Source organism: Helicoverpa armigera, chromosome 28 (genome assembly GCF_030705265.1).
Source record: "Helicoverpa armigera isolate CAAS_96S chromosome 28, ASM3070526v1, whole genome shotgun sequence".
In the NCBI taxonomy this organism is placed as follows: Eukaryota; Metazoa; Arthropoda; class Insecta; order Lepidoptera; family Noctuidae; genus Helicoverpa; species Helicoverpa armigera.
Window position 1 is genome coordinate 4,008,050 of NC_087147.1, and position 25,287 is coordinate 4,033,336.

General features: G+C 35.0%; 1 protein-coding gene across 4 annotated transcripts in view; it reads right to left on the bottom strand.

The window, feature by feature from the left end:
* Positions 1–4,397: 4,397 nt before the first annotated feature.
* LOC110380858 (irregular chiasm C-roughest protein) overlaps positions 4,398–25,287 on the bottom strand; it is an 81,675-nt gene continuing 60,785 nt past the window's right edge. For 2 of the 4 annotated variants that reach the window (XM_049851500.2, XM_049851501.2), the window contains exons 4-20: positions 24,074–24,154; positions 22,003–22,154; positions 21,688–21,779; positions 21,114–21,222; positions 20,599–20,769; positions 18,841–18,943; positions 17,009–17,142; positions 15,719–15,845; positions 14,841–14,986; positions 13,808–13,961; positions 12,756–12,991; positions 12,128–12,286; positions 10,026–10,117; positions 8,428–8,579; positions 7,208–7,312; positions 6,661–6,753; positions 4,398–4,887 (exon numbers count right to left, since the gene is read on the bottom strand). In XM_049851500.2, the coding sequence (XP_049707457.2) occupies positions 4,850–4,887; positions 6,661–6,753; positions 7,208–7,312; positions 8,428–8,579; positions 10,026–10,117; positions 12,128–12,286; positions 12,756–12,991; positions 13,808–13,961; positions 14,841–14,986; positions 15,719–15,845; positions 17,009–17,142; positions 18,841–18,943; positions 20,599–20,769; positions 21,114–21,222; positions 21,688–21,779; positions 22,003–22,154; positions 24,074–24,154 (2,144 nt within the window). In that variant the 3' untranslated portion in view covers positions 4,398–4,849. Of the gene's footprint in view, positions 4,888–6,635; positions 6,754–7,207; positions 7,313–8,427; positions 8,580–10,025; positions 10,118–12,127; positions 12,287–12,755; positions 12,992–13,807; positions 13,962–14,840; positions 14,987–15,718; positions 15,846–17,008; positions 17,143–18,840; positions 18,944–20,598; positions 20,770–21,113; positions 21,223–21,687; positions 21,780–22,002; positions 22,155–24,073; positions 24,155–25,287 lie in introns of all 4 variants that reach the window. The other 2 variants (XM_049851502.2, XM_049851503.2) reach the window with 2 other exon arrangements.

Below are 25,287 nucleotides of genomic sequence, written 5' to 3' on the forward strand. Positions count from 1 at the left end.
TTCAGATCACCCATAAAACGCACCACACTTATAACCAATTCGCAAATGAAAAAATAATAATCCGCCCTTTCATAACCCATAATACGCGGCCTATTTGATACGATACGTTGTTGTTTCATTGCTAGTAAAACCATACCGTAACGAGAGCCATAAAACGGTAAGAAGAACAAAATATTTGTTGGTATAACATTTCGCTACAGTTTTTGGGCAATAAAAATGAGATGGATGTATGAAAGCTGGGTAAATAATATTTTTGCAACATTATTTTTGGCTACTTACTAGTTTTGAATATTATTTTATTATAAATACATTCATGCCTAACATAACATATAATATAGATAGGTAGACAAGTAACATATATTTCACTGGATATGACAACGTCAAAAACCACACAATATGCAAACGTTTCGATACGACATGGATTGCTATAAATAAAAATAGAATAAAATGTTTGGTAATAAACATAAATACTCTAGACTAGTTTAGACGGACTCAGTAGGTATACTTAACATAATAGCTACCGTATTTACATAGGTACTTTAACGCCTGTTTTAATGAACTATGCTAATCAAAACACTCTTAGTGCTTCTAGTAAGTAAATACCTACCCTGAAATTCCTATTTACATAGTGTCTCTTAAATACTACTATTATTTCCAAGAGACAACAGTCTATGCACCAGATCTACCCCATTACACCCAATAACTCCCAGGAGCGTTACATCTTGAGACAAACAGTTACTCCCTACTTGTGTTGCCAGCCTTTTCTGATTATCACGAGCATTAAGCTGGCAACATTGCTTTGTTCACGGCTAGACTAGGAGTTAAAGTTTAACGTTTAGGTTGTTTGGGCAGCCATATTTGAAACGTTACTGGAAGAGTTAGGACTTGGTTAATGGTTGTCGTATCGTTGTTGTAAGGAATATTTTAGACTGGAGAAAGGTGTATGTAACAGTATGTAACACTGTGTTTGTCGTTCATATCATTTATTAAAAGGTGCAGTATATTTATGACGTCTATACCTACAGCTTCTATTGTCTCAAACATAGGACTCTATTTTTCTTTTCATTTCTATCTCTACGCTTAAATTTACGTTTAAAAATAACTAACGACAAAATTCTGAAATTCTGAACACATACCTAATCATTCGCGAAAAATATAGGTACATAAGGTGACTTTGTTTTAAAAATTAGTATCTATTAGTACAAGTTAAGGCCCGATTGCATTTAAGCAATCCATATTCTTACTCCAAACTCTTAGATTACTTTGTAACTCTTATTTCATCTAGAAAAACAAACAAACAGGTATCCATAGAAAATATATTATCATTCTTTTTATACTGTCAATATTATCAGTAAACTCGTATAAACCACAAAGAAAATAACCGTCAACTTAAAGTAAACGCAAGCATCCAGCAGTTATTTCGACCGCAGATCAAACCAGTCTGTCTAGATTTCTGTGTGTCCAGCGACATCTTGCGGTGAAGTCATGAGGTTGAAATGTAATACATTTGCACGAGTGTGGCTATTTTAAGTATTGTCACATTCCTTGGGATTTTCCTTGTGGATGCGCTTGAGGATAAGGAATGCGGGATATAAAATAATCAAGCTATGATTATTTTATATGTTTGAATTGTTTTTTTGAAATTAAGACATTGTAGATTGTAAGATCAGTTTTATTTAAATTCAGAAATATTAAAAAGATATTATGTCATTTATTCAAATAAGGCTTAAAATCAGCACTTGAATGTCGAGTTTACAAAAGACAGCTCCCAAAAATGCCTGTCCTTCGCCACTTCCTATGTGTTTTTGCTGGGAAGAAGAAATGATGGAACTAACTCCCCTGCAACCTACGGTGGCTTACCTATATTTAAATGGTGTAATCCACCCTTAGAGTCCTATCCCTTAGAGTTATATCTAATATCATACTTAGACTAATCTTGTTCGATTCTTGGTTTAGATCAGTAATTGAGTAACAAAACTTTTTATGTATGTAGACACGATAATTATGAACGAAATAATCGTCTTTTCATCGAATAAGCTGCAGGTTTAATCACCTAACAAACCCTAGTGTGACCATGTGAACCCACATCCGACTAACGGCCTCTGACGTGAAAGAATCAAAATTAAATGACATACTTTAAAAATCTCTTAAAAATTGCTACATTACATGATCACACGTAACATTCAAACATACTTTTAAAATACATATAGGTATATCATATGATGACAAATGGTCTCCTAGTGTGACTTGCTACATAGCGGTATATCCACTTACATTTTCTCAGAGACACATACAAATCATTAGTCTTGTGGTCATCAAAAGCTCATTTTGTTATTTTTTCTAGCATTGCGACTGTTTGTAAAAACGGTAAAACTTAAGTGAGATGGGAGGATTGGACTTACTGCGATGTGTAGGATTAATGCTTGGAAATGTTAGCTAAGTTATCGATAGTTACAAAAATAACTTTTACTATTTGAGTCCATCTAGATGGGAAAATTCAAAATGTCTATACTTCTATGTTATAATTAATGTCTGTAAAGTAATCCACTTTTTTATATTATCTACCATTATAATAAATTAATCATTTTTTGTTTCTACCGGGTTACCAGTTGAAGACTCCGAAACTACTAAACCGATTTGAAAAATTCTTTGACTGTTGGAAAGCTACATTATAACCGAGTAGCATAGGCTATACTTATTTTATCCGGGTACGGGCACAAGTTCCCACGGAAAGCGACTGAAAAAAAAAAATTGCTACTTTGACAAATTTTCATGATTTATAACTAAATGTTTCATTTTATAACCTTTTATCTGCTAAAAAAATATACGTACTTACATTGCTAACTCGCTTCTGACAATGTCTGAGATTTTACACTCACAGTTGACGTTTATTGCTCCGTCCCAAGTCATAATGTCGACAAAGTAAATTGTAAAAGTTTCACATACAATAAAACGTCTATCATCGGCCTAGCCTTTTCCCAACTATGTTGGGGTCGGCTTCCATTCTAACTGGATGCAGCTGAGTACCAGAGCTTTAAAATTAGACGAGTGCTTATCAGAGCTCCTCAACCCAGTTACCCGGGCAACCCAATACCCCTAGGTATGACTGGTTGTAGGACTTACTGGCTTTTGACTTCGTGGAACGACTGCCAACGATGTTCAATGACAGCTAGGTCAAAGATAATTCAATGCAGAAATAAAATAAAACAACAAAATAAATAAAATCAAAAGTTTTATTTGTGATAGCATCATTACAATTATTTTAAAAATAATGACAAATTATATTCGCATGCAAAGAACAAACACTGTATCATGCAATATTTTTATATATTTTGTGTTTTTTTTTTCAACAACAAAAAATGTTATTTTGCCATTATTATGCCCATATAGAGGTGCAAGTTTCTTCATGTAAAGCTTTTCCCGTAACTTATATATTTTTTCATATTTACACTTTATTGCAAGTAAAAATTAAAAGTGGCACACGAAATATAAAATTATTTATAAATTATAAACTATTGAATTCAAGGTCGACACTTCTGAATCTTAACTATTATGGAACTATTAAGTTGCAATCCTAATTTCTTTTCACTATATAATTATCACAGAAAATATGATTTTTCTACATCATTGACCATTTTTAGCTAAACAATTAATCTATCTAAATAAGTCTGTCGTAAAATTTGAAAATTATTAAGCGACAGCAAAGATGTTATTTTTTTTAAACAGCACATAAATCGATACATTACAGTTTTTTCTATAAAATTTATAAAATATTTATTTCAGTCTGTACCTATAGTTTACATAACAAGTGAATTACACTACATTGGAAAAAAATGGAATCATTAAAAATCGACTATCGATTTGTCTATTGAGCAATCATATATAGTTCAAATAGGTATATATAAAAGCGTTAAACTGAATAAAATCACTCATGGAGTACCCGCAGACTAGAGACTTTTTAGTCGGCCGATTGTTTTGTCTGCAGTGTGCAGGTACTCATACAATGCGTATAGATCTTTATACAGGTTGTAACAAAAATATTTTAATCATTAAAATAGGTATTTAATATTTATTCATGCATTGTATTTACAGAAATGTACAAAAACACATGACATTGTGTTTAGAATTTTATAGTTCATTTTCGATCAAAATAAAGCGTTTGAACGCAGAAATAAAAAATACAAAGTCGACGTTGTATCGTAATTTTCGTTATCCAATAAATTATTTAAGTCATTACAATTTTATTAGACTGGGTGCAAGAGAGAAGAATTTCTCAATACAAAAAATTTATCAACAAGATTAAGACATTTTTTTTTATACATTTTTCATAATAATTCTACTATCACCTACTATGAAATTGACCTCTCTTACCCCAGTCAAAGTCAATTAAAAATCGATTTTTCGATTATTTCTATTAACAATTTTATACAAGTCTTCTGACGTATACTAACGTATATACAATACACCTCAGTCGTTTAGGAACAAAGTAGTATGTTACACTTACAACTTTTTACACAGCTTATTGTTCACTTACTAGTCTTTAACCACCACGGAGGAAGGAAATATAGCGGAGATGCTATAAGGCAGGTAGGTCACGCGCCTTCTTGTAGGTCAAGTAACGTGACCGAAACGATCAGTTACTATTCAACTAACAAGGCGTTCGGATTCGGCTTCCTTGAGACATCTGTCAAAGATTTAGATTGACTGGGTTCCAAAGAATTCGTATGAGAGCGGATTCAGTAACGTTCTTCGTCGCCCGAACACCCGCATTTTGGCGCGCTACTTTCTTAGCAGATTTTGCGTTATGACATCTCCGCTAGTCATTATGTTCTCCGTAACCCCGACTTCGCTATACATGGGTACCTTGCGTCGGTTGGCTGCTATTACCTGTGAAAAATGACGACAATCAGCTTAAGTGATATTAAAAAAAAACCGTTCAACTTAAGGCAGAAGAGGCCATTAATTATTTTTAATACGGGAAACAAATTGAACGGGATATTTTATGTAATCAGCCTTTTCCGGTATGTCGGTTAGTAGAAAATTGGTTTTAGAATACATGCCATTTTGATATTATGTAGCATTGTAAGTTGTGATTTTTTAGTTAAAATAGGATCACTAACTTTTATACCTTACTTTTTCTACTGAAAAACGGAAATATAGTAGCTAAATTGTGATAGTTAATATCTAAAATTATGACCCTAATGGCCAGTCTCACCGACTACTGATACAGTCTCTGATAGCCTATATGAACTTATGTGACTCTAAACTCTAGGTTTCACAGGTCTCCGATAGCAATAGGCAGAAATTACAAACATTCTATCTAGCAGATAGTATTACCTAACTATCAGATAACTGACCAGTAAAACTGTGCCTATGTGCGTAAGAATAAATTAACTACGTAATTTTTAATTTCTAATTCACCAATACTTATCGCAAAAACATTGTTATATTAACGTAACTTTCCCAAATGGTACAAAATAAAGCTCGCTACCTGAAGTAGCGAGTAAGCTCAATAAATAATTCAAGTCTCCCGGTTTGAATGCAATTAGATTTATGCGACTTTGTGAGCACATAGCGTGTAAGCGGGTCTCACACTACCACGGTGCTGTGGAGCGAGCAGAGAGTATATTTAAATAATACTACTAGGGTGCGAAGGATTTATAATACTACGCATGTCATGGGGTAGACTAACCTAATGCATAATTATTATATGTATAGTATGAAATATACTAATTTACAAAAAAAATGGCTTTGTGCGAAAACAAAGTTCGTAACTTAAGTAGTTTTTGAACGCAGCTACACTAAAAAAAAGAATTTAGTAAGCTTAATAATTGTACGGATGTATACTTTATACGGATGCGCCATGCAGTTAAGTAGTTAATAAGAGACACAGATAAACCCGCTGGCAGCTAGTTTTTATACCTTTGAAAAAATATTCGCATTTATGGCAAACGTTAAAAATATGAGAGCCCGCCCGTTTTCGTGGCGCGTAGCAGTGTGAGACCCTACTAAGATCGATCGTAATTCGAGCCAAGTTTCTAAACACAAACAATTGAGTTGAATTAAGCCCGCGATGGTCGAACTTGCCAATATAACTTTGCAGACAGCCTAGACCGATATTGTTTATTTAGTGGTTTATTTGTTGCATTATTATGGCCCCAGACAAGTCTATCAAACTAGGTTTTTCATAGAAAAGCGAAAAAAAAGACTGTGTACTGTCGGTTACACTAGAAGATGTCAATTGCCTAATAAGCTAAGCTAAATTACATTTGTGAAAATAGGTATGTTATTATAGAAAATTATTAGTGTAAGGAAAAAGGTGGAATTTACTTAAACAAAGTTGTGTTAAACTATTCTATAGAATCAAACTATGAATTGAAAATAAACGCTCAGTTAATACATATCTAAGAGATTTTTTCATGGTAGTTTAATAAGGAGTTAGTTTAATTTAATTAATTTAAATAGCAATTAAAAAAATAACAAGTGTCGACCATAATCTTTTAAGTTATTGTAACCTTAGATGGAGGTTACAAAAACCCAAAAGGTTATACAAACTCAGCGTAAACTCTCAACTCAAAATCTTTGTCACCTAAAACTACAAAGGTAAAGCATTCTCTATAAGGAATACCGCTTACCCGTTACACCGTGTCACCTATTTACCTGTAGGTACCACCACTGAGTTTCTGACCGCCGAGTAGGGGGGAGGAGCCGGGGTGGACGCTGGCTTCGCTGTGTGCACTTGGTTGTTGTAACCTGTAGTTAGGGGTTACAGTTGGTAATGTTTGTAGTTAGGGGTTACAGTAAGTAACATCGAAGAAGTTACTACAAGTCGTAGTAAATGAAATAAGATATATTTTATGGTATGTTTAAGCTCAATAGTAAAAGAACGATTCATAAACATGAGGTAAAATTATTTCGATCAGACCGAAACATGAAAATGTAGGTACTGAAGTATAAGCTGGTGAATAATATATTATTATTATTATAATATATTGAAATTAACACTGTTTGATTAAAGTTGTTTGAAGGCGCTGATCTAGGAACCTATGTGAACCTATTTGAAAAATCTTTCAATTTTAGATAGCCTATTTTTTTAGGAATATATAATATCCCACAGGACGCGAGTGCAATTTCTGGCGGAACCTGTTTTAAGTTATAATAAGACTGCAGAAAAGCTTCAAATTGAAAAAAAGTCAGTATAACTTACCAATATTACTATTCCTCAAGTAAGGGTTGCCGTAAGCGGCAGAGTATCGAATGTCCACGTTCGACGGTTTGGTGTTAGGCTGGGCGTATATCGGCGTTGGTGATGCTGATACAAACAAAATAATTTCTATTTAACAAACATGGCAGATAAATAAGACATAGAAGGTATATGAAGCAAATATTTTCAGCCTATTAATACCATAAGTTACGTACCTAACTGACTTTCAGCAAATTAGATTTTAAAGGACAACAATTTACTTTTAATGTTTATGGGTGCTTACATAAAGAAACAGTTTGCTGGTACAGACAAACCTGTACGGGTAGGTACCGGTTGTAACTTACCTGTTTTTTTATAAGTGAGCCAATAGGATTGTATTAAAATATTATACCTGCACTGATCTGTCCTACCCGTACAGGTTTGTCTGTACCGGCAACCTGTTTCTTTATGTAAGCACCCTAAGATAGTATCATTACTTGTGTAGCCTTTTCCCAACTATGTTGGCGTAGATTTCCTAAACAGATTCAGCTGAGTATCAGTGTATTACACGAAGCGATTGCCTAAATGACCTTTTTAACTCAGTCATAAACAGTCATCAATAAATCCAAGCATTACAAAAATATTATTTGTATACCTACTGAAATTCACAACACATTACTGCGAAACTCAGACCATGCTAAACTACATCTGGTCTCAATTAAAACAAACAATAATAATTTTAACTGCAACAATTTAACGTTCTAACTAAAGTTGGGAACTAGTCGGCGTCTACTTTGAACTTAACATGTAAAACAAAATTACTAGCGGAGGTGCCATAACGGAAAATCTCCTAAAAATGCGGGTGTTCGGGGGACGAGGAACGTTACTGTTTTCGCCCTTATACGCCTTCTTTGGACCTGAACATTTTTTGTAATACCAAAAATCGTCGAGAGCAGTCCCAAAGCACCCGAACGCCTCTTTAATTCACTCATAACTGATCGTTTTAGTCATGCCAATAGTAAGAATTTGACCTAGAAGAAGGCGCTTGACCTACCTGCATCATCAAATGACTCCTCCCGCTGTGGGTTAGCAGCGGTGAGGGAGTGTCAGACTCTTACTGACTAAAAACCGTCGTGTTCCGTCATAGGCCTTTTATGTACCAGCGCCGCGGTATCTCTTTCGAACAACCCGCAGCCCTGCATTATGGCACCTCCACACATCTTTTCTTACTCTGTGAAACTTACCATCACCAACCGGGAGACCCAAATTATTAATGGCGTCCGTTTCGTCCGACTTTATCGTTCGTTGTAAAGTGTTGTTTTGCGATCCATTGCCAGCTGACAAGGGAAGCGTTGAGGCAGTGTCAATGCTTCGCGTCAATGATCCTTGAAGAGACCTGGTGGTGGAAATTGTCGGTTAGTTTTGGTGTGTTAGGGAGTGGTGTTGAGTATTTTAGCATATTGTTGGGAGTTATTTTGAAACCATGTTGTATTCTAGGATTGTGTGAATATAGAAAAAAAATGCTTTCCCGGGCACTAGGTACTACTATGGTTACAAAGGGACATCACTTACAGCCAGTTTCTTCATCAAAAGTTAAAGCCAAAGTAAAAGTCAAAGTAATGTCTAAAGTAAAAGTAACGGTTAAATTCAATTTTTCTATGAATTTTGCTGTCACTTTAGCCTTGAAAAAACGAATTTGACCGTTACTTTAACTTTAGACATTACTTTAACTTTAACTTTTGATGAAGAAACTGGCCGTTACTGCTCTTATTAAATACCTAAGTCAAACTAGATAAGTACACAAAATACAATTTCACATGCACATGCGTCATCAAATGACTGCCTTCGGAGTAACAATGTCACGTTATTTGACTAGATCTATTATAGCTTTCTAATGTCGCATAATGCAGTGTTATATACCCATACTGATATCCGTCATACTAGGGTTTGTTTCAAAACAGATGAAAATAATTATGTTATCTGGCACTATTTCAAGTAAACAGCAGTTTACACGTATCTACCACTGTAGCTTTATATATTTTTATATTCGAAATAACTAAAACCACAACCACCTATGACTAAGCTAACACAGACAATAAAGCTACCAACATTGTATTCTACCACTATATGGAGATAAAACTTATTCACTGGTCAGACAAATCTTGACAATAACATGAAAAAAATAACGTATTTTATTTTATTCTCACATAAAAACTACTATTGGAAGATCTCACAAAACTAGCTAAACGAAAAATCTAGAGAGAACCACATTTTTCATGTCGAATAAAGGCCATCTCACATTGATGGAAGATATCGCGACAGAATACTTTTTAAATGTTTTGTGTCAAACATTATTTCAATAAATGAATGTTGTAAATAGCATTTATCTACATTATATTTAAATGTAATGTTTTTTACTTTATGTTTTCTCTCAATATTTCTTTTTTTAAGAGAAATATTTTAAAATGTTATTATTTTATAAATAATATTCTATAGTTAACTACTTTTGATTTATAAATTAAAACTAACTTGATCTATAACTAACCTTTTTTGATAAATTAAAAATATTTTGAATGAAAATAAAAACGTAGTTATAACGTAATCTAGAAGCCATATTCTTTTAGGATTTCATTACTATTAATCTTTGAGTCTACACTTTAATTCTACAAATCCTAAGATTTATAACCTAAAACTAAAACAAAATAGAAACTATTTACCGTAATCATGGCACTATACACTGTCTTATCTACCCAGTTACCGAGGCGTTAAGTGGGTGCGAACCCTTAATCCCCTTTTAAGCCACACAATAAAGAAAATAAAAATAAAATAATCATGTACTTACCTACTAGGTGGGTCGAGGGGGGGCGACTGTACCCGCAGGTGGGGCGGGGGGGCGTATCCCTGTGGGTAGTCGTACACGTAGCCCGCGGGGCTCTGCCATGAAACATGTAATACCACCTTTATTTTACCGCAGTAGGTTATGTCGTAGGAAAATGCAGAAGGTATATTAACTTAATTATTACAATAACATTTATATTGAAAGAATTATTGGTATAACATTATAACTTTACTTAAAAAAAGAATAGTAAACAATATATTCGCATTGCTGTAATACTATAACTAAATAGAGATTAGGTGAAAACTGGTGAAAAAACAGCAGATTTTAAACAGCCAAGATGATTTTGATGAAACGTATAACGGTAGACTTTGCCGTTTGCAAACCAGAATTCAATTAATAAACTACATTAAAATCGTTTCGTTCGTTTAAAAGCTACGGTGCCGATAGACGAACTGACGTACAGACATACAAAGGGGTCAATCTCATAACATAAAAAACATATTTGTGACCTAAAAGGACATAACCAAAAGGACGCAACTTTATAAACGTTTAGTATTTTAAATAATTAATCATTTGTTTCAAGTGGGTTTACTGAACTAACTCCCACAGTGCACACAAAGGTATTATTTCAGATAAGTTGTGACTGTCAAATTGGTTTCTTTTTCGCTTTTGTAGTTTGATCTGAATTTGAGCTTGCGAAAATATGTTTTTTGGCCTTTGTTGCCACATTAGCCCGGCTTTTCTTTGTAATAAAAATAAAGTGAAAAACGTTATGGTTTACTGAAGTTTTTCGACCGTATTTTAGATTTTGATCGACGTATTAGGTTTTGGGAATAAAATTGCTTTTTTTTGTATTACAGTAAATCTCTTTTAATCTAGGCTGGATTTATTTTGTTTGTAGATGATGTTTGGCGATTATTGTAGGCGTTCAAGATTACCAAGCATTTTCCTTGGATTACTTTTTTTGATAAATCTGTTTTTCTAGACAAAAACACACGGTAGAAAAACAAGTTTACCCACGTCCTGTTACCTTGTGTAATTTAAGAGGAAATTTAATTCCGCATGTTTTCTCATGTGTAACAAGGTTTACGAAAACAAGTTATTTTAATCAGCTTTTTTTTCCTCAAAAGAAGCGCCTTTTTAGACATATCCCACACTACCACGAGCAATTGAAGGTCGCTTGTAAGTACTTTCGTTTACATACAAAATTCGAACACTGGAGTTGCTGATAACGCATAAATATGCGTCGTATCAGACGCCTATCAGAGTCAGTGCGTGGTAGTCTGGGATCCGCCTAAACACACAATATCTAATAGGTGTTAATTACAATGATTATATTTTTATTACAGTTTAAGAGCGTTGTTGATATTATCCTTAATAATATAACTCTAAAAGTAGAGTTAATTTTTTCTTTCGGGTGTTCGCGTCATAATTACACAACCAGTTTAAATGGCATTTAGTACACTTATAGTCTTGAGCCTGAGAAACGACATAGGCTACTTTTTATCCTCGAAGTAGTTCCCTCGAGACATGGGTGGAACTGCGGAAAACTGCTAGTATTGTACATACAAGTTCACATACAGAAACTTAAAGGCATAAGTTAAGATTACTACTGGGCCACTGCTGCGTTTTATTATTAATTTTCAATTCCTTTGCTTGCATTGTTCTGATTGTGAGTTTGTAGGTTGTGTTCAGTTTCAAACAATTCTTACGTGTATGTTCGTAATTTTCAGTTTATACGGTTATGGCCTGAATATACTTGTTTAGTTAGATAGTTCATTTATGTTGATAAAATGTAGTGTATGTCGGGAATGATAGATCAAATTCTAGTACCTATAATTGAAATTGTATATGTAAGTTTAAGTAATTACCTGCGTCTTCTGATTTCAGTTCTTTTAACCAAAAACCTATGTAAGTACGTAATTTCTACTTTTATTATTATATATTTATATTTTTATATCATAGTCGGCCGGTAGTCTGATAAGATGAATACTTAGTAGTATTAATACGACCAGTATCAGGCTGACCAAAATGTTTGGCAGTAGGTACACAGTAGCGTAAACTTTGACCTCTTGTAAGTTGTAAGCTCTTAACCTGGTACCTACCTTAAAGTAAGGGTCACTATACGTAGGGTCGGAGTAGTCGTTGCTGTATCGGAACTGCATCAGAGGGTCGTCGTGCCTCATGTTCGGGAGAGGCACGGGGCCTGCTAGTGGAAGACCAGCATGCAGCTTGCTGTCTGAACGATCGGAGCTTGTGTAGTCCTGTGAATGGGGATAATATTGTAGAATTTGGTATCTATATACCAGGTGGAAGATTCTACTAACTTAAATGATTTGCGTAGGTACATTTGTTCGGGAAGAAAAGGTACATAAGCGCGAGTATACTGCTAGCATGTATTGGTGCAAAAAGATTGCTTCAGAAACATTTTTGTTTTGGTAACACAGTACCGCAAATTTGTGTGATTGTATCACCGAAACCATAATATAATGTATAGCGAAAGCGATATTTAAAAAAATACATCCACGGTTAATAAGTTAAAACAAAAAAAAAACATGTTTGAAATGAAATGAGTTTGTGAAAACGTTTGACAAGTTTACAAAGTTAAACATTTTTTAAACTAGCATACTAGTACTATGTACTGAACTTTACATTCTAGTTACACATAGATAGGTACATAAGATACACCAAGAAAAGTTTAACTACTATACTTAAAATTCCACCAAAACTTACCAATTCATAGCTCCCATCGCTTTGAGGCAGCTGCAGCTTCAGATCACTAATATTAGAACTCCTATCACTCTCCTTATTATAAACATCTCCCGTCGTCACGGTAACGTCAGGCTTCTCATTCATCTGACCCTTCTTTCTTCTTCTTCTGTGGCAGACGACTACTAGTATGATGAAAGCCGAGAAGATGATGATGCCTGATGTTACGCCGATCAGAATTATGTAGAGTGGTAGGGTTTCTGTAAACAAGATTTGGGTATTAGGATCTGTAGATAGGGTTATTAAAAGGGTGGTAAAGTTCAGAACAATTTCTATAGTATTGTTGGTTTAGAAATAAAACTCTTTCTCCACAATAAGGCCTAGAATCCAGCAAAGTGGAAAGTAGAAGTCTTCACAACCCCAACTTTTCTGTTAAGTCTCTGATGATTTATTTATTTATTCGTATTTTTGGTCCGCATTTTTCCTTTTTTGTTGTCGGAATATACAAGGTGTTGATTTGCATTTGTGCCATAGTTCAGGAGGAGGACATACAATACGTAAATAATCGATTGGAATTACAGTAGATGGGAAATAACTAATATGCACTGCTTATTTTGTCATTGTAATGTCGTGGTATTTCCGAAGTAATCTAATTTTATGAATGAAATTTATGAGTGATCGTTGCGTATGCTCTGTGTTTGCGTTTGTGTGAGGGTGCAGCACGGTTTTAACGCCAGTAATATACGCGCCAAGTTTAAATAAGGCTAGATGACATTTACGGAATTCCGAAAAAAAAAAGAAGAAAAATTACGTACCAATTTTTTTATTGATTTGGGTCGAGAATCATTAGCATAATTACCTCCTTGAATATGGCACGGATGCAAATCAACAGCTTGTATAATATATTTTCTATATTTCTAAAAAAGTAACTTATGTGCAAAATCAAGCTCTTTATTCTCTAAAGCAGAGACAGAGGAACTTCAATATTTAACGGAAAAATACGTGCTCATATTCCTTTACTATTTATTTATATGGACTACGAAATCAATATGACAAACAAACACATTAAAACTTACTCAAAGGCTTTAACATAATCGCAGCGTTAGCATTTCCATACTCATTGGTGACACTACAATTGTACTGTCCATAGTGTTTAGACTGGCTCGCTCTTATCACTAGGCTGGATTTTATCACGCCATCTGGTAATATTTCTTCTAATGTCGCATAGTCCTGGAAGAAAACCTGTGTTGTAGCTTTTTTTGGGTGTAAAATGGGCTTCATATTAAGTACTAACTATTCGTTGTGGTTCCACCCATGTACTGAAGGAGCTATTTCTCGCAGTCGGTTAAAAAGTAACCTATATCATATGTCAGTACTATCTAGACCATTTGTGTGCAAAATTTCATTGAAAACGCATTAGTAGTTTTGATGTCAAAGTTGCGTGAAAGCTCGAAAGACATATTTACTTTTGTATCTCTAGTATTAACAAGGATGTCGAGGAATGAACGTCCATCTATTTTAGAATTTGAAAACAAGTTAGACGCAAGCTATTTCCATAATAACAATAAATCCATTTCGCTTAAAAAGATAAAATAATATTTACAAACAAAAAAATAAACTGGTTTTATAAGACCATTGACATTATAATGGATATTGGATATAATAATGCATTAATAATTCTCAACGGCCACAAACCAATTCTTTGTAAAATAGATATTATAAGTTCAAAGTGTGTATGTTATGATAACTTGGTAAAACGACTGAGCAGATTAAAATGTAGTATTGTTTAGAAGAACTCGTGAGAGGGTTGTAGGCATTTTACCAAGTGCCGAACGGGGACGCCAGTGAAACTGTAAGAAACTTCTAGTACTAAATAGCTACTGATAACTCAAAACTCAACATTATTTCTTTACAAAAGGCTGTAAAAGATTTAACTTTGAACGTCAATTTGGACAAAACTTAAATTCAATAGGAACATTTAACTGAAAACCGTACATTTTGAAAGTCAATTTCCACAAAACGCAATCCCTAAAACGCCCACCCTTCACAACATTCTACATGTTTTCACTAGGAATAAGTAGGTACACTTATCAGAAACACAAAACTTACCGGATCCTGTATAACGCTGATCTCCCGACCCTCGAAGTACCACCGGATGTCATCAGGCTTGGGCACGGAGCGAGAGGCGCATTCTATGCGTACACTCTCTCCTTCCATGCCGAACTGTGTTCTGTTTGATAGGATTGTGGGCGCACCTAGGATTGTAGAAATAGTATAATTAGGTTATTTTATTATGGTTCACCTTTTAAAATAGATTCGGTTTTTTTATCGGGCGTTACTTTGCGGAAATCTATAACATTAAAAAAAACTACCCTATCATTTAACATCCTAACATTCAATTTGATACATTACTATACTAACCAATGACTTAGAGCTTGTCTTACAGGTTAGGAGAATTTTATACAGGACAATGAATGACTCAATTAGTGATAAGCCCATTTAAAAAAGTGTATCTTTCTATTTCAAAAGAAATAATATATTTAAAAGAAAAGTCACAGAGGTGAATGCACTTGGAGTTATTTCATGACATAAGACATTTAAATATTTTTCTTTCGAGCAATTTGTACAGAAATAACTGAAAGACATTTTTGCATGTTGTATTCAAATAAATAAATAAGAAAAATTGTTTTAAAACAGTTCAATGCTAAGTAGTCATGACAATGCACTGTAGCTTTTTTATATTCGAAGGATGTTCGACGGGTACCTATTTGTGTGAAGAAAAAATAAATATATGTTAAAAGAATGAATCTACATACTTTTGTTATAAATAAAACCTACTGAAATTAAGTAGAAATCAAAGTAATCTAATTTTGAAATCCAGATTCTGTTAATAAGTAATCTGTTCAAAACTTATGAGAAATGTGGAGACACCGAAAAAGGCAATAAAAGCATTTAAGTCCACCATATCATAAGTAAGAAAAACTTACTCTTAATAAAAATGGTGGCTTCGCTCTCGATCTCAGGATACCCTTCCTCGATGACCTTGCAGATGTACCGTCCTGCCGTCTCCCTGTTCACGTAGACCTTCAAGTTCGGGGCCTTTCCTTTGACCTGCTGGAAGATATCACACGTTCACGTAACACTGTCTTATAAAGTTCCAAAATTGGAAAAAATATGGTGAAAAATGTTGGGGACAGATAAACATGAAAGAAAGATGAGGAAGAAGGTAGAAATCAAGAAAGTGATTAACACAGACAAAAAACAATAGGCAGTAATGAATCTCAAAGTAAAGGATTACCAGTATTACCACTATTAGTCAGCTGAGCTTAAATCAAAATTAATTGATCGCAAGGGTATAAAATCGGAATTATTATTAAGATTACATGCTTATCAAACCAATGTTGGGATATTGAAAATAAGATGACATACTCAGCAATTGCATTTGTAATTACCAGACCGTAGAGACATAACACTCCATCAAAAACAAATAATACTGATGCAATCAGGCTGACATTTTAAACATTAAATATTTGTACAATAATCGCTCATCTTCATAATAAACACCGAATGATGAGTGATCTAATATCCCCACATGTTTTTGCGGTCAGACACGATGTTAGTCATCAGGAATACTTATAGGATTGACGTAATGTTTTCAGAGATATCCCACATAGCTGGTTATAAAATAAAATTTTAATATGTATTGCTATTGCAACCACATGGTTTCCTTAACACAATATTAAGATGGGTGACTAATTTGTTGATTTAGTGATAATAAGCCCGACCACAAACATATGTTCTCATTTGAACTTCCAGGTCAGACATTTTTTTTAAGTCCTTTAATAAGCATAGTAAGTACGGCTATACTCTTTCCTTACTCACCTACATTTTTTATTCGATGTCAATTAACCACTTGTAGGTCGCTTATTACAAAACAATAGAAAATCAATTGTGTCTTGCGTATATCTGCGCACTAGGGTTAAGGATCAAGATGCTGAAAAAAAATAAAACAATTTCTCTGCCCTAACTCTGAAAATTGTCTGTCACTACAAAATACATCGATTGTACCTGACATAACATAAAGTATAGCTAATTCGTCATGGGTTCCGAAAAGACCTGTTATTCCACCATATACACTTACCCCTATCCGCCCGGCTCGTGGAACAGCCACCGGATCACCTGCAGCGGGTGGCCATCCACATCACAGCTCAGCACCACGCTGGATCCTATGTCTGTCTCCACGTCCTGAGACCTTCCCCATCATGGTATTCACTTACCCCTATCCGTCCCGGCTCGTGGAACAGCCACCGGATCTCCGGCTGCGGCTGGCCGTCCACATCACAGCTGAGGATCACGCTGGATCCTATGTCTGTCTCCACGTTTTGAGGCCGTGTTCTGAATGTTGGTGGGTCTGGGGACAAATGTATTTGATTGTATTTTAAAGTTCAAAAAATTAATATTTTGTCAGACGTTTGTATGTTCTTTTAGGTACATAAAGTATTTTGTAGATTTAATCAACTATTTGATTATAATTTCAAATGCCTTATTTCTTTACGGGCGGCAATTTTCATAGAAACAAACGTTACTAATGAAAGTAAGATCAGTAAGCCAAAAAGCGACCAACACTGAGATCTCAATATAAGATGATGCTTACAGTTATTTCGTCGCTTGTTCACATACTGCAAATTATCCTTTCACCTAGTAAAGCTTTATGAGCCTATACACTTTCAATTACAAATGCTTTGATCTCATTTCTAAACCATAGAAAAACTCCTACTTTTCTAACACATTATCATTTCCCTCAACATGTTCCTCAAAATCAGAGCATACAACTATGACGTCACCGCGCCCGCGCACGTTGTTATGGGCAGTTGTATCATCAGTATAAACACGGCGGTTGTTTATACCCACAGAATACCGGAGCGTGACGCCGGTGTAATAAAATGTTTAAAACATTGGCTGAACTATTTTACTTGAATAGACATGTTGAAAATCGAAGATCTAGAGCAGTGGTTCTTAACCTTTTTGACATGAGGGACCACTTTAACTAAAGTTTGTCTTGCCGGGGACCACCTCATCGGTTTACCTAAATTAGCACTCATTTCTTTATTATGTATCAAAAAAAAAAACTGAATTTTTGGGTCAGTTCTACTCAAAGCTGAACGCATGTCGGCAGTTGTGTAGGTAAGCAAATGCAAATAAAGAAAAACTTGCCTATGTAGTTTCCAAATGCGCGAGCGAAGCGAGCGCGAAATTTTTATCGGACTTAAACCAAATACTACGTAAAATGTAGCCCAAACGTACTTAACTTTTTGTTTGTTGACAAATGCAAAAATAAGGGCATACAGTTTCTGAATACGCGAGCGAAGCGAGCGCGAAATTTTTATCGGACTTCAATAAAATATTACGTAAAATTTAGCCCAAACGTACTTAACTTTTTGTTTGTTGACCAATGCAAAAATAAGGGCATTGAGTTTCTGAATACGCGAGCGAAGCGAGCGCGAAATTTTAATTATTTTTTAAGACCCAAAACCAAAACCACGTAAAATGTAGCCCAAACATACATTTTCATGAATGGGGGACTAGGTACGACACACCCGATATACGTCCGTGTGAAAATCCCCGCTCGCAATTACAAGTCGATAAAAATTGTCGTCAAAGCTAAGCTTCGCGGACCACTTGGAATGCCTCCAGGGACCACCAGTGGTCCGCGGACCACCGGTTAAGAACCACTGATCTAGAGGCTACTCCCAAAACTAAATGGAGGGATGAAGTATATGAGAGAGTGTTAGGTGTCCGTGAACGACGTTGAAGATAGAGCGAAGTGGAAAAGATAAGTCAGGAACATACCAAAGAGTAAGATAAGTCTACCACAATGTGGGAAACAAAGCAGGGAAGAAAGACACAGTTACCTCACTTGCGTAGTTCGTTCTGAACACTTAATTCATAGAACTACTCGATGATTGTAATCGTAAACATACAAATAGAATATAAATCGATCTAATACAAAGTATCTTAAAAACTGACCACATCGCATTCAACATTCATATTTACCATACAGTCTTAAAAAATAGTTTAGAAATTAAAAACTAAATGTTTCAGTACTTACAAGTAACTTCTAACGTGGTATTTCCTTCGCCTTTTCCCACAGAGTTGCTGACTTCACATCTGACCACAGCTTTGTGGTGTTTTCTTGTTACATTAAAGATGATCTAAAACAAAATAGTCGAATCAGCATTGCAGCATGCGTCATACTTTTCCCAACTGTGTTGAGTTCGGCCTCTTGTCCAATCAGATGCAGCTGAGTATCAATATTACATGGAGTGACTACCTATCTGATTCTTCAACCCAGTTACCTAGCAACCCGATACCCTTTGGTAAGACCAGTTGTCTAATATTATAAATGTGAAAGTCGAGCTTTCGCGCCAAAATACTGAATCGATTCAAAATTTAACACCCATAGTCTGAAGCCCGAGAAAGCATAAGGACTACTTTTTATCTTGCGGATAATTGTTTTCCTGAAACGTAGCCTGCAAAAGGACACAAGCTACTCTTTACCCAGTTGCAGAAAGTGGGCAGCTAGTAAAAAATATGTTTATGATATTACTTGTGTCAAAAGCGTTATAAATGACACAAAAATAATTTCTCACTAATGACTGCAGTACTGTTACATTTTTCAGTAGATGACCAAATAAAATTCAGTCGTTTTGCTAACGTTACGTTTGTTGCTCATTGTTGCTGAATTAATGGCTGTTGCTTGTTTTGTTGCTGCTATTGCTTATTGCAAGTTGATATTGTTGAAAGGTGACTCAATTTTGTTGTTTTGTTATGTCATATAGTTGGATATCATATTTTGTTTTTGCCGTTTATAATGGACTATGTAATACAGTATTTACTGTTTTGCTTGAAAATTAAGTGATAAAACAATGACAGATTTTTTTAATGTCATGGTTTGTTGATTATGAGGGATCCATTTCTTTGCATTAAATAATTACTCAGTAGCGTCCCGCATCCGGATGAAAAGTAGCCTACGTCTTTTCAGGCTCATTAAAATTGGTTTAGTAGTTTTGACGTTAAAGCATGACAAATGTAGGGAGTTATTTTTGCATTTTTTCTTATACTATCTTCTTAGAATTTAACCTTCAAGTATGTTATGACTTGATATACACTACAGTTCCAATAAAGACATTGTGCACACAATATTTACAAGTTTACATGCAATTTAGACTATGAATGACATGACAATGACTGACAATGACTATGAATGACATGAATAAATGTCGGACACTATGTGTCCGACATTTATTGCGAAATCTCCTCAACTGTGAAGCGCACTGTCAGACATTAATGTCGCAATTTGTCCGGCGTAAGTAACAGCTTAAATAAACGTTTATGTTAATCTTGAGATAAGGATCCCGAAATTATTATTCTCCTCTGAATGTATTTAAATGAGGGCTTTCCTATATAAGGTTGGTGGAAAGAAACAAAATATTCTTAATGCCTATTAAAATTATCAGTATCTACTGAAAGTAAATGTTAAGAGATAGGTATGATTTGAGTATTTTTTTTTATTCTTGACTAGTTTCTGCCAGCGGCTTTTCACCTATACACCCAAATAAAAACCTAGCCTTCATAAATGAGCTATCTTCAACTTAAATAATTGCTGTTTGTTTACTACTACTAGGTTGCTTATAAAAAAATATTCAGCGTTAGATAGCCCATTGTTGAGGAAAGCTAGGCAACTTTGTATCCAGATAAAACTGCTGGTGGGAAGCTAGTGTATGACAGGCGCAAGAAAACAGTTCCTATAATAAAAGTACCAAAATATAGAAAAAAATCTATTACTTAAATAAAAGATTTCACTTACCATCTCATCAGCATAATCACCAACTACCGGATTATTATTGATATACCACCGGTATATCTGAGCCGGGGGGTTTGCGTCGACATCACAACGGACCCTGAGCTCTGACCCCTCGGGGATCTTGCGGTTGTGACCAGAAGTCATTGACACATTCACTTTTGGCACGTATTTGACCTATAGGATAATTTGTAAATTAGAAACTGTGAAGGTGTGAGTTGACTTTCGAGATCTCCATAAAAGCAATTCTAATGCTGATATATAATATATGTTTGGTGGTTAAGCAATAGCCTCTTGAGTACGAGAGTGTGGGTTCGATACCAGGTCAGGCAGGTTCATTCATTTGAGGCAGAAGAACCTTAAAGTTATTTTTCCTTTTAATTTGGGAATTTTTGACAACCCACTCACATTAAAAAACTCGCCTTTTCAACTCAATCACAATATCATCCATATAAAACCACTCATAACCCTGAACTTCTTGCCTCAAAGAACCATTAATCAGGCTAATTAATACAAATTACCTCTATATGTACAATAGCCATCCTTGGCGCCCTATCAGCTGTGTTCTGTGCTTGGCACGTTATAGTCTGATTGTGGTGAGCCTTAGCTGGCGTTAACCGCAGCACTGATCTGCAATTGACAATGCATAATTAGTTGGTGTACGGTGTCCGTTTAATTGGTTAATTGAGGGGATATCTTGTTCTGTTGTGGTAAATTAACCTTGGTAGGAATATAGTGATGAAGACGCTTCTAGCTTCTGTTAGGGTAACCTTCATGACCTTATAATAAATATGAAGGTTTTCCTAGTGGCAAAACAAAAGACAAGGGTCAATTCCCACTGAAAGAGCAGCGGCCGGCAGCGGCCGTAAGAGCACGGAGAATGTAAGAGGCCGCGCTCGCTCTCAATCACTTGCATTTACGGCCGCTGCCGGCCGCTGCTCTTTCAGTGGGAATTGACCCTAATGGTCATCATAATCAATGGATCCTTTTGGGGGACAATTTGTTTTACATGATTTAATTGTCATATAGAAGTTAATGTAACCTACGGGGCATTGTCTTTTAGAAGTTAATATATAAAGAATATGAAGTACTAACCTGGTTTTATACCTCTGTCCGTCTGGTAACAGTTCCACGGTGCTTTTGACGTGCTTCTTTATCACGGATTGGTTGCCGTCCAACCAAGTGATCTAAACGGAAAAAAAATGTGTCAAACCAATAATGCAAAAAGTTTAGAATCAAATAAGTATTTTCCGGGTATATAAATCGCGACCTTGTTACACAGCAAAAAGCTGTAATAAATAAGTTTAGGCCCGGTTGTAATCGTTACTGATAGAGTGTCAGCTAGTTATTTGCACTACATGCACTTTAGATCATTTACACTATCAATTACCAAAATTATGTCATACAAACCTCAGAAGCCGGTTTGCCCCCCGAAGAGACGCACTCGATCTCAACAGGTTGACCCTCAGTGGCATCGATGAACGCTCCTCTCAGTATCCTGGGTGCTTCGGGAGCAACCAGCACTGTGAGTTGAGCGTAGCGGGAGCGGATTGCTGGCTCACCTGGTAAAAAGAGATTGGGAACGTTAGATTAATGGTGATTTTTTGGATACGATTGAGAGAACTTTTAGCTTTCTTACGGTCCAAATTCACTACAGCACAAAATTTTTTACGTAATTTTTTTAAAGTACAGTTGTTTTCTCAGCAAACTAAGGCCTAAGCCATGGTAAACTTTTATTTGAAACAAAGTTTCATCAACATATTGCTGAGTTGCTGGCAATACTGCTTTGCATAGTTGATAGTGGAAGAAACCATGAATAGAAGAATTTGTTGCGATTTTAAAATGATTACTGATTACTTCGTTTTCACTGTTTTAATGTGAAATTAATATACTAAAATTAAATAATGAAGGAATGAATCTTTCATACAAGCATTAAATTAAATGTTTCTAAAAATATTAAACGTTTCGCAAAGCGTGATATATCGTATATTTTGCTAATCATTTTACATTATTTCATCTGTGCGTTGCTTTGCTGAGTCATATGTACATAAAATAGAAATAACTGTAATTTTCAATGACTTGAAGTAAATAAAAATATGATTTGTAATTACATATTTTGTTTAGCTAGGCTTCACTATACATGTTGATTTCCTGTACCATTAATTTCATTTTATTTTAAATAATTTTAATACATAACACTTTGTTATAGTTTTGACAATGTAAAACCACGTAATAATCTTAACGACTTCGAAAGCCACCGCTGGTGAAGACATTAACAAAAGCTTAGACGTAAATCTCTTTTGTAGTTTAAGTACTTAACTGTTTTTCTCATGGGAAAACCAATATCTAGTACTTAAAAGGACAAACTATAAAACGCTTGAGACTCATAGTGTGATGTTATTGGAAACTTTATTAAGGTCTTCACTTGCTACTGTATTGTAAAATTTAGATCAACAGCTGGTCAATATTGTTATCTTAAAAAAAAATATAATTTGGGTCCTGTCAGGAAATCAACACTTAATCAAAGGACCCTTTCTGCTGTGGGTGCAGCGTGAGGGAGTGTCAGACTCTTACTGACTAAAGCTCAACATGTTTCTTCTTAAGCCCTTTATATACCAGGACTTTGAATGGAAAACGTTGTTTGTCTTGGTATGTATGATTATCATTAGCCTTTTTACGATCACTCTACAGGGCTGTGGCCTCTTCTCACACAGAGAAGGAATTGCTCAATGCGGATTGGTGATTCCAGACAAAGATATGACAGTAACATGATTTCACATACACTCAGCATTATGACAAAAAAAATATGGAGTCATACATTCTTGTAATATACACACATTATATTAATAAATACCAATAATAGAAAATTATTTCTCATAACAAGACAAAACATACATAAGACATATTTCTCATTAGGAGTTACAAAAGTTCCGTTATTCTTTCTATTAATAATTATCTACATACGATACTCGTTATCGTTGTAAGTGTTCCCATTATATCTCATAATTGAACTATTGACAATAACTAGGATACTGGTGGAAACAATAAGCTTGTGTCCTTAATTAGTACTCTTATGACAATTACAAACGAAAGAGATCTAATTATGGAAACTCATAATTGGCTGATGATGATCGTGTGATCAAAATACTTACTGCTTGTCTGTCGGCTACACTATAATGTCTTAACTAAGAATATGTTTTGGAGCTTAAAGAATAGATAAAACACATTGAGGCAATGAGAAAAATCATCATCGTCTTCCTGCCCTGTTCCCAAGTCATTTGGGGTCGGCGCAACATGTCTTTTTCTTGCATTCCTCTCTGTCAGACGTCATACTTACATCCACTCCCTTCTCCAGGCATGGAGAAGTATACCTACCTCTTATTCATAGAGCGATTTTTGTAAAGTGGTCCACTCACAATTCTAAAAACACTGCAGATAACAGCTAGTAGGTATTATGTAGGTAATATTTAATACAACTCACCATTATGACCGGAGCTGACTTGGCACTGATACTGTCCGTCATCTTCCAAGGTCAGATCTTTGATGTCTAGAGAGAAGTCCCCTGAAACAAACGAAAGACGTTAAAATTAAACATTTACATCCAATATTGGACATTGTCAATAATAATAGAGGCCATAATAATGCAATGGTTAATACGTTTGCCTAGTGGTCAAAAAGTCGTGAGTTCGATCCCCCCCCATTTATGCTCTTCATATTAGGTTCAGGACAATTATTATCGACATTGTAAGTATAGTTCTCAAATGTATACCATTTTACAAGCTATGTTATCAAACCACTAAAATACACTCCCTTACAATATTACTTTTAAATCAAAGTCTAAAAATAAATCTCTGAATGCAATCACCAGCTATTATTCCTCCCTCATTAATATTGCCACTCAGAACAATAAAACTAATAAAGTTATCTCTAAAAGATGATCCTACAGCACTTTAACTGGGTCTCCTATTTAATAAGCTGACAACCCCGTTTTGTGCCGGCTCGATAAAAATGAACGTCGCTCCGGGATTACAATACTTCAGTTCTTATAATTAAATATAGACGGATAATTTTGTAAGGTAGACTATTCGTGGATTAGGTCTTTCAGTTTATCGAGATGATGATATTTTAAATGTTTTTAGTTTTTGCATGTCTTTTGTTTTAGAAAGGTTGTGGAAAAACTTCGATACTAATTTTGGCTATTTATGCTAAAATTCATAGACACTTGCTTAACAGCTATGATTAGTAGATAGAAAGATTATTCTTTATAGTGCACCATAATAATAATTCACAATACTGTAAAATACAAACACAAATAGTTTGGCGGTCTTAACGAAAGAGAGCTATTTCTTCTCGACAACATATACCAAGATGATAATACTTTGAAGACGTATGTTTTGTGACTTTTTTTTTCCGACGTCAAAAATCATCAAATGACACTTCCCGCTGTGGGTTAGCAGCGGTGAGGGAGTGTCAGACTCTTACTGACTAAAAACCGTCGTGTTCCGTCATAGGCCTTTTATGTACCAGGGCCGCGGTATCTCTTTCGAACAACCCGCAGCCCCGGCAGGCCTTGGCCCTGCTGGGCCCCGCTGGGTATGTTTTGTGACTGACTTACATTTTTGTATAGTGTAATACATTTCACTAATAGTTTAATAATAATGAGGTCCTCAAACAATAAACGTTATCGAAATGCTA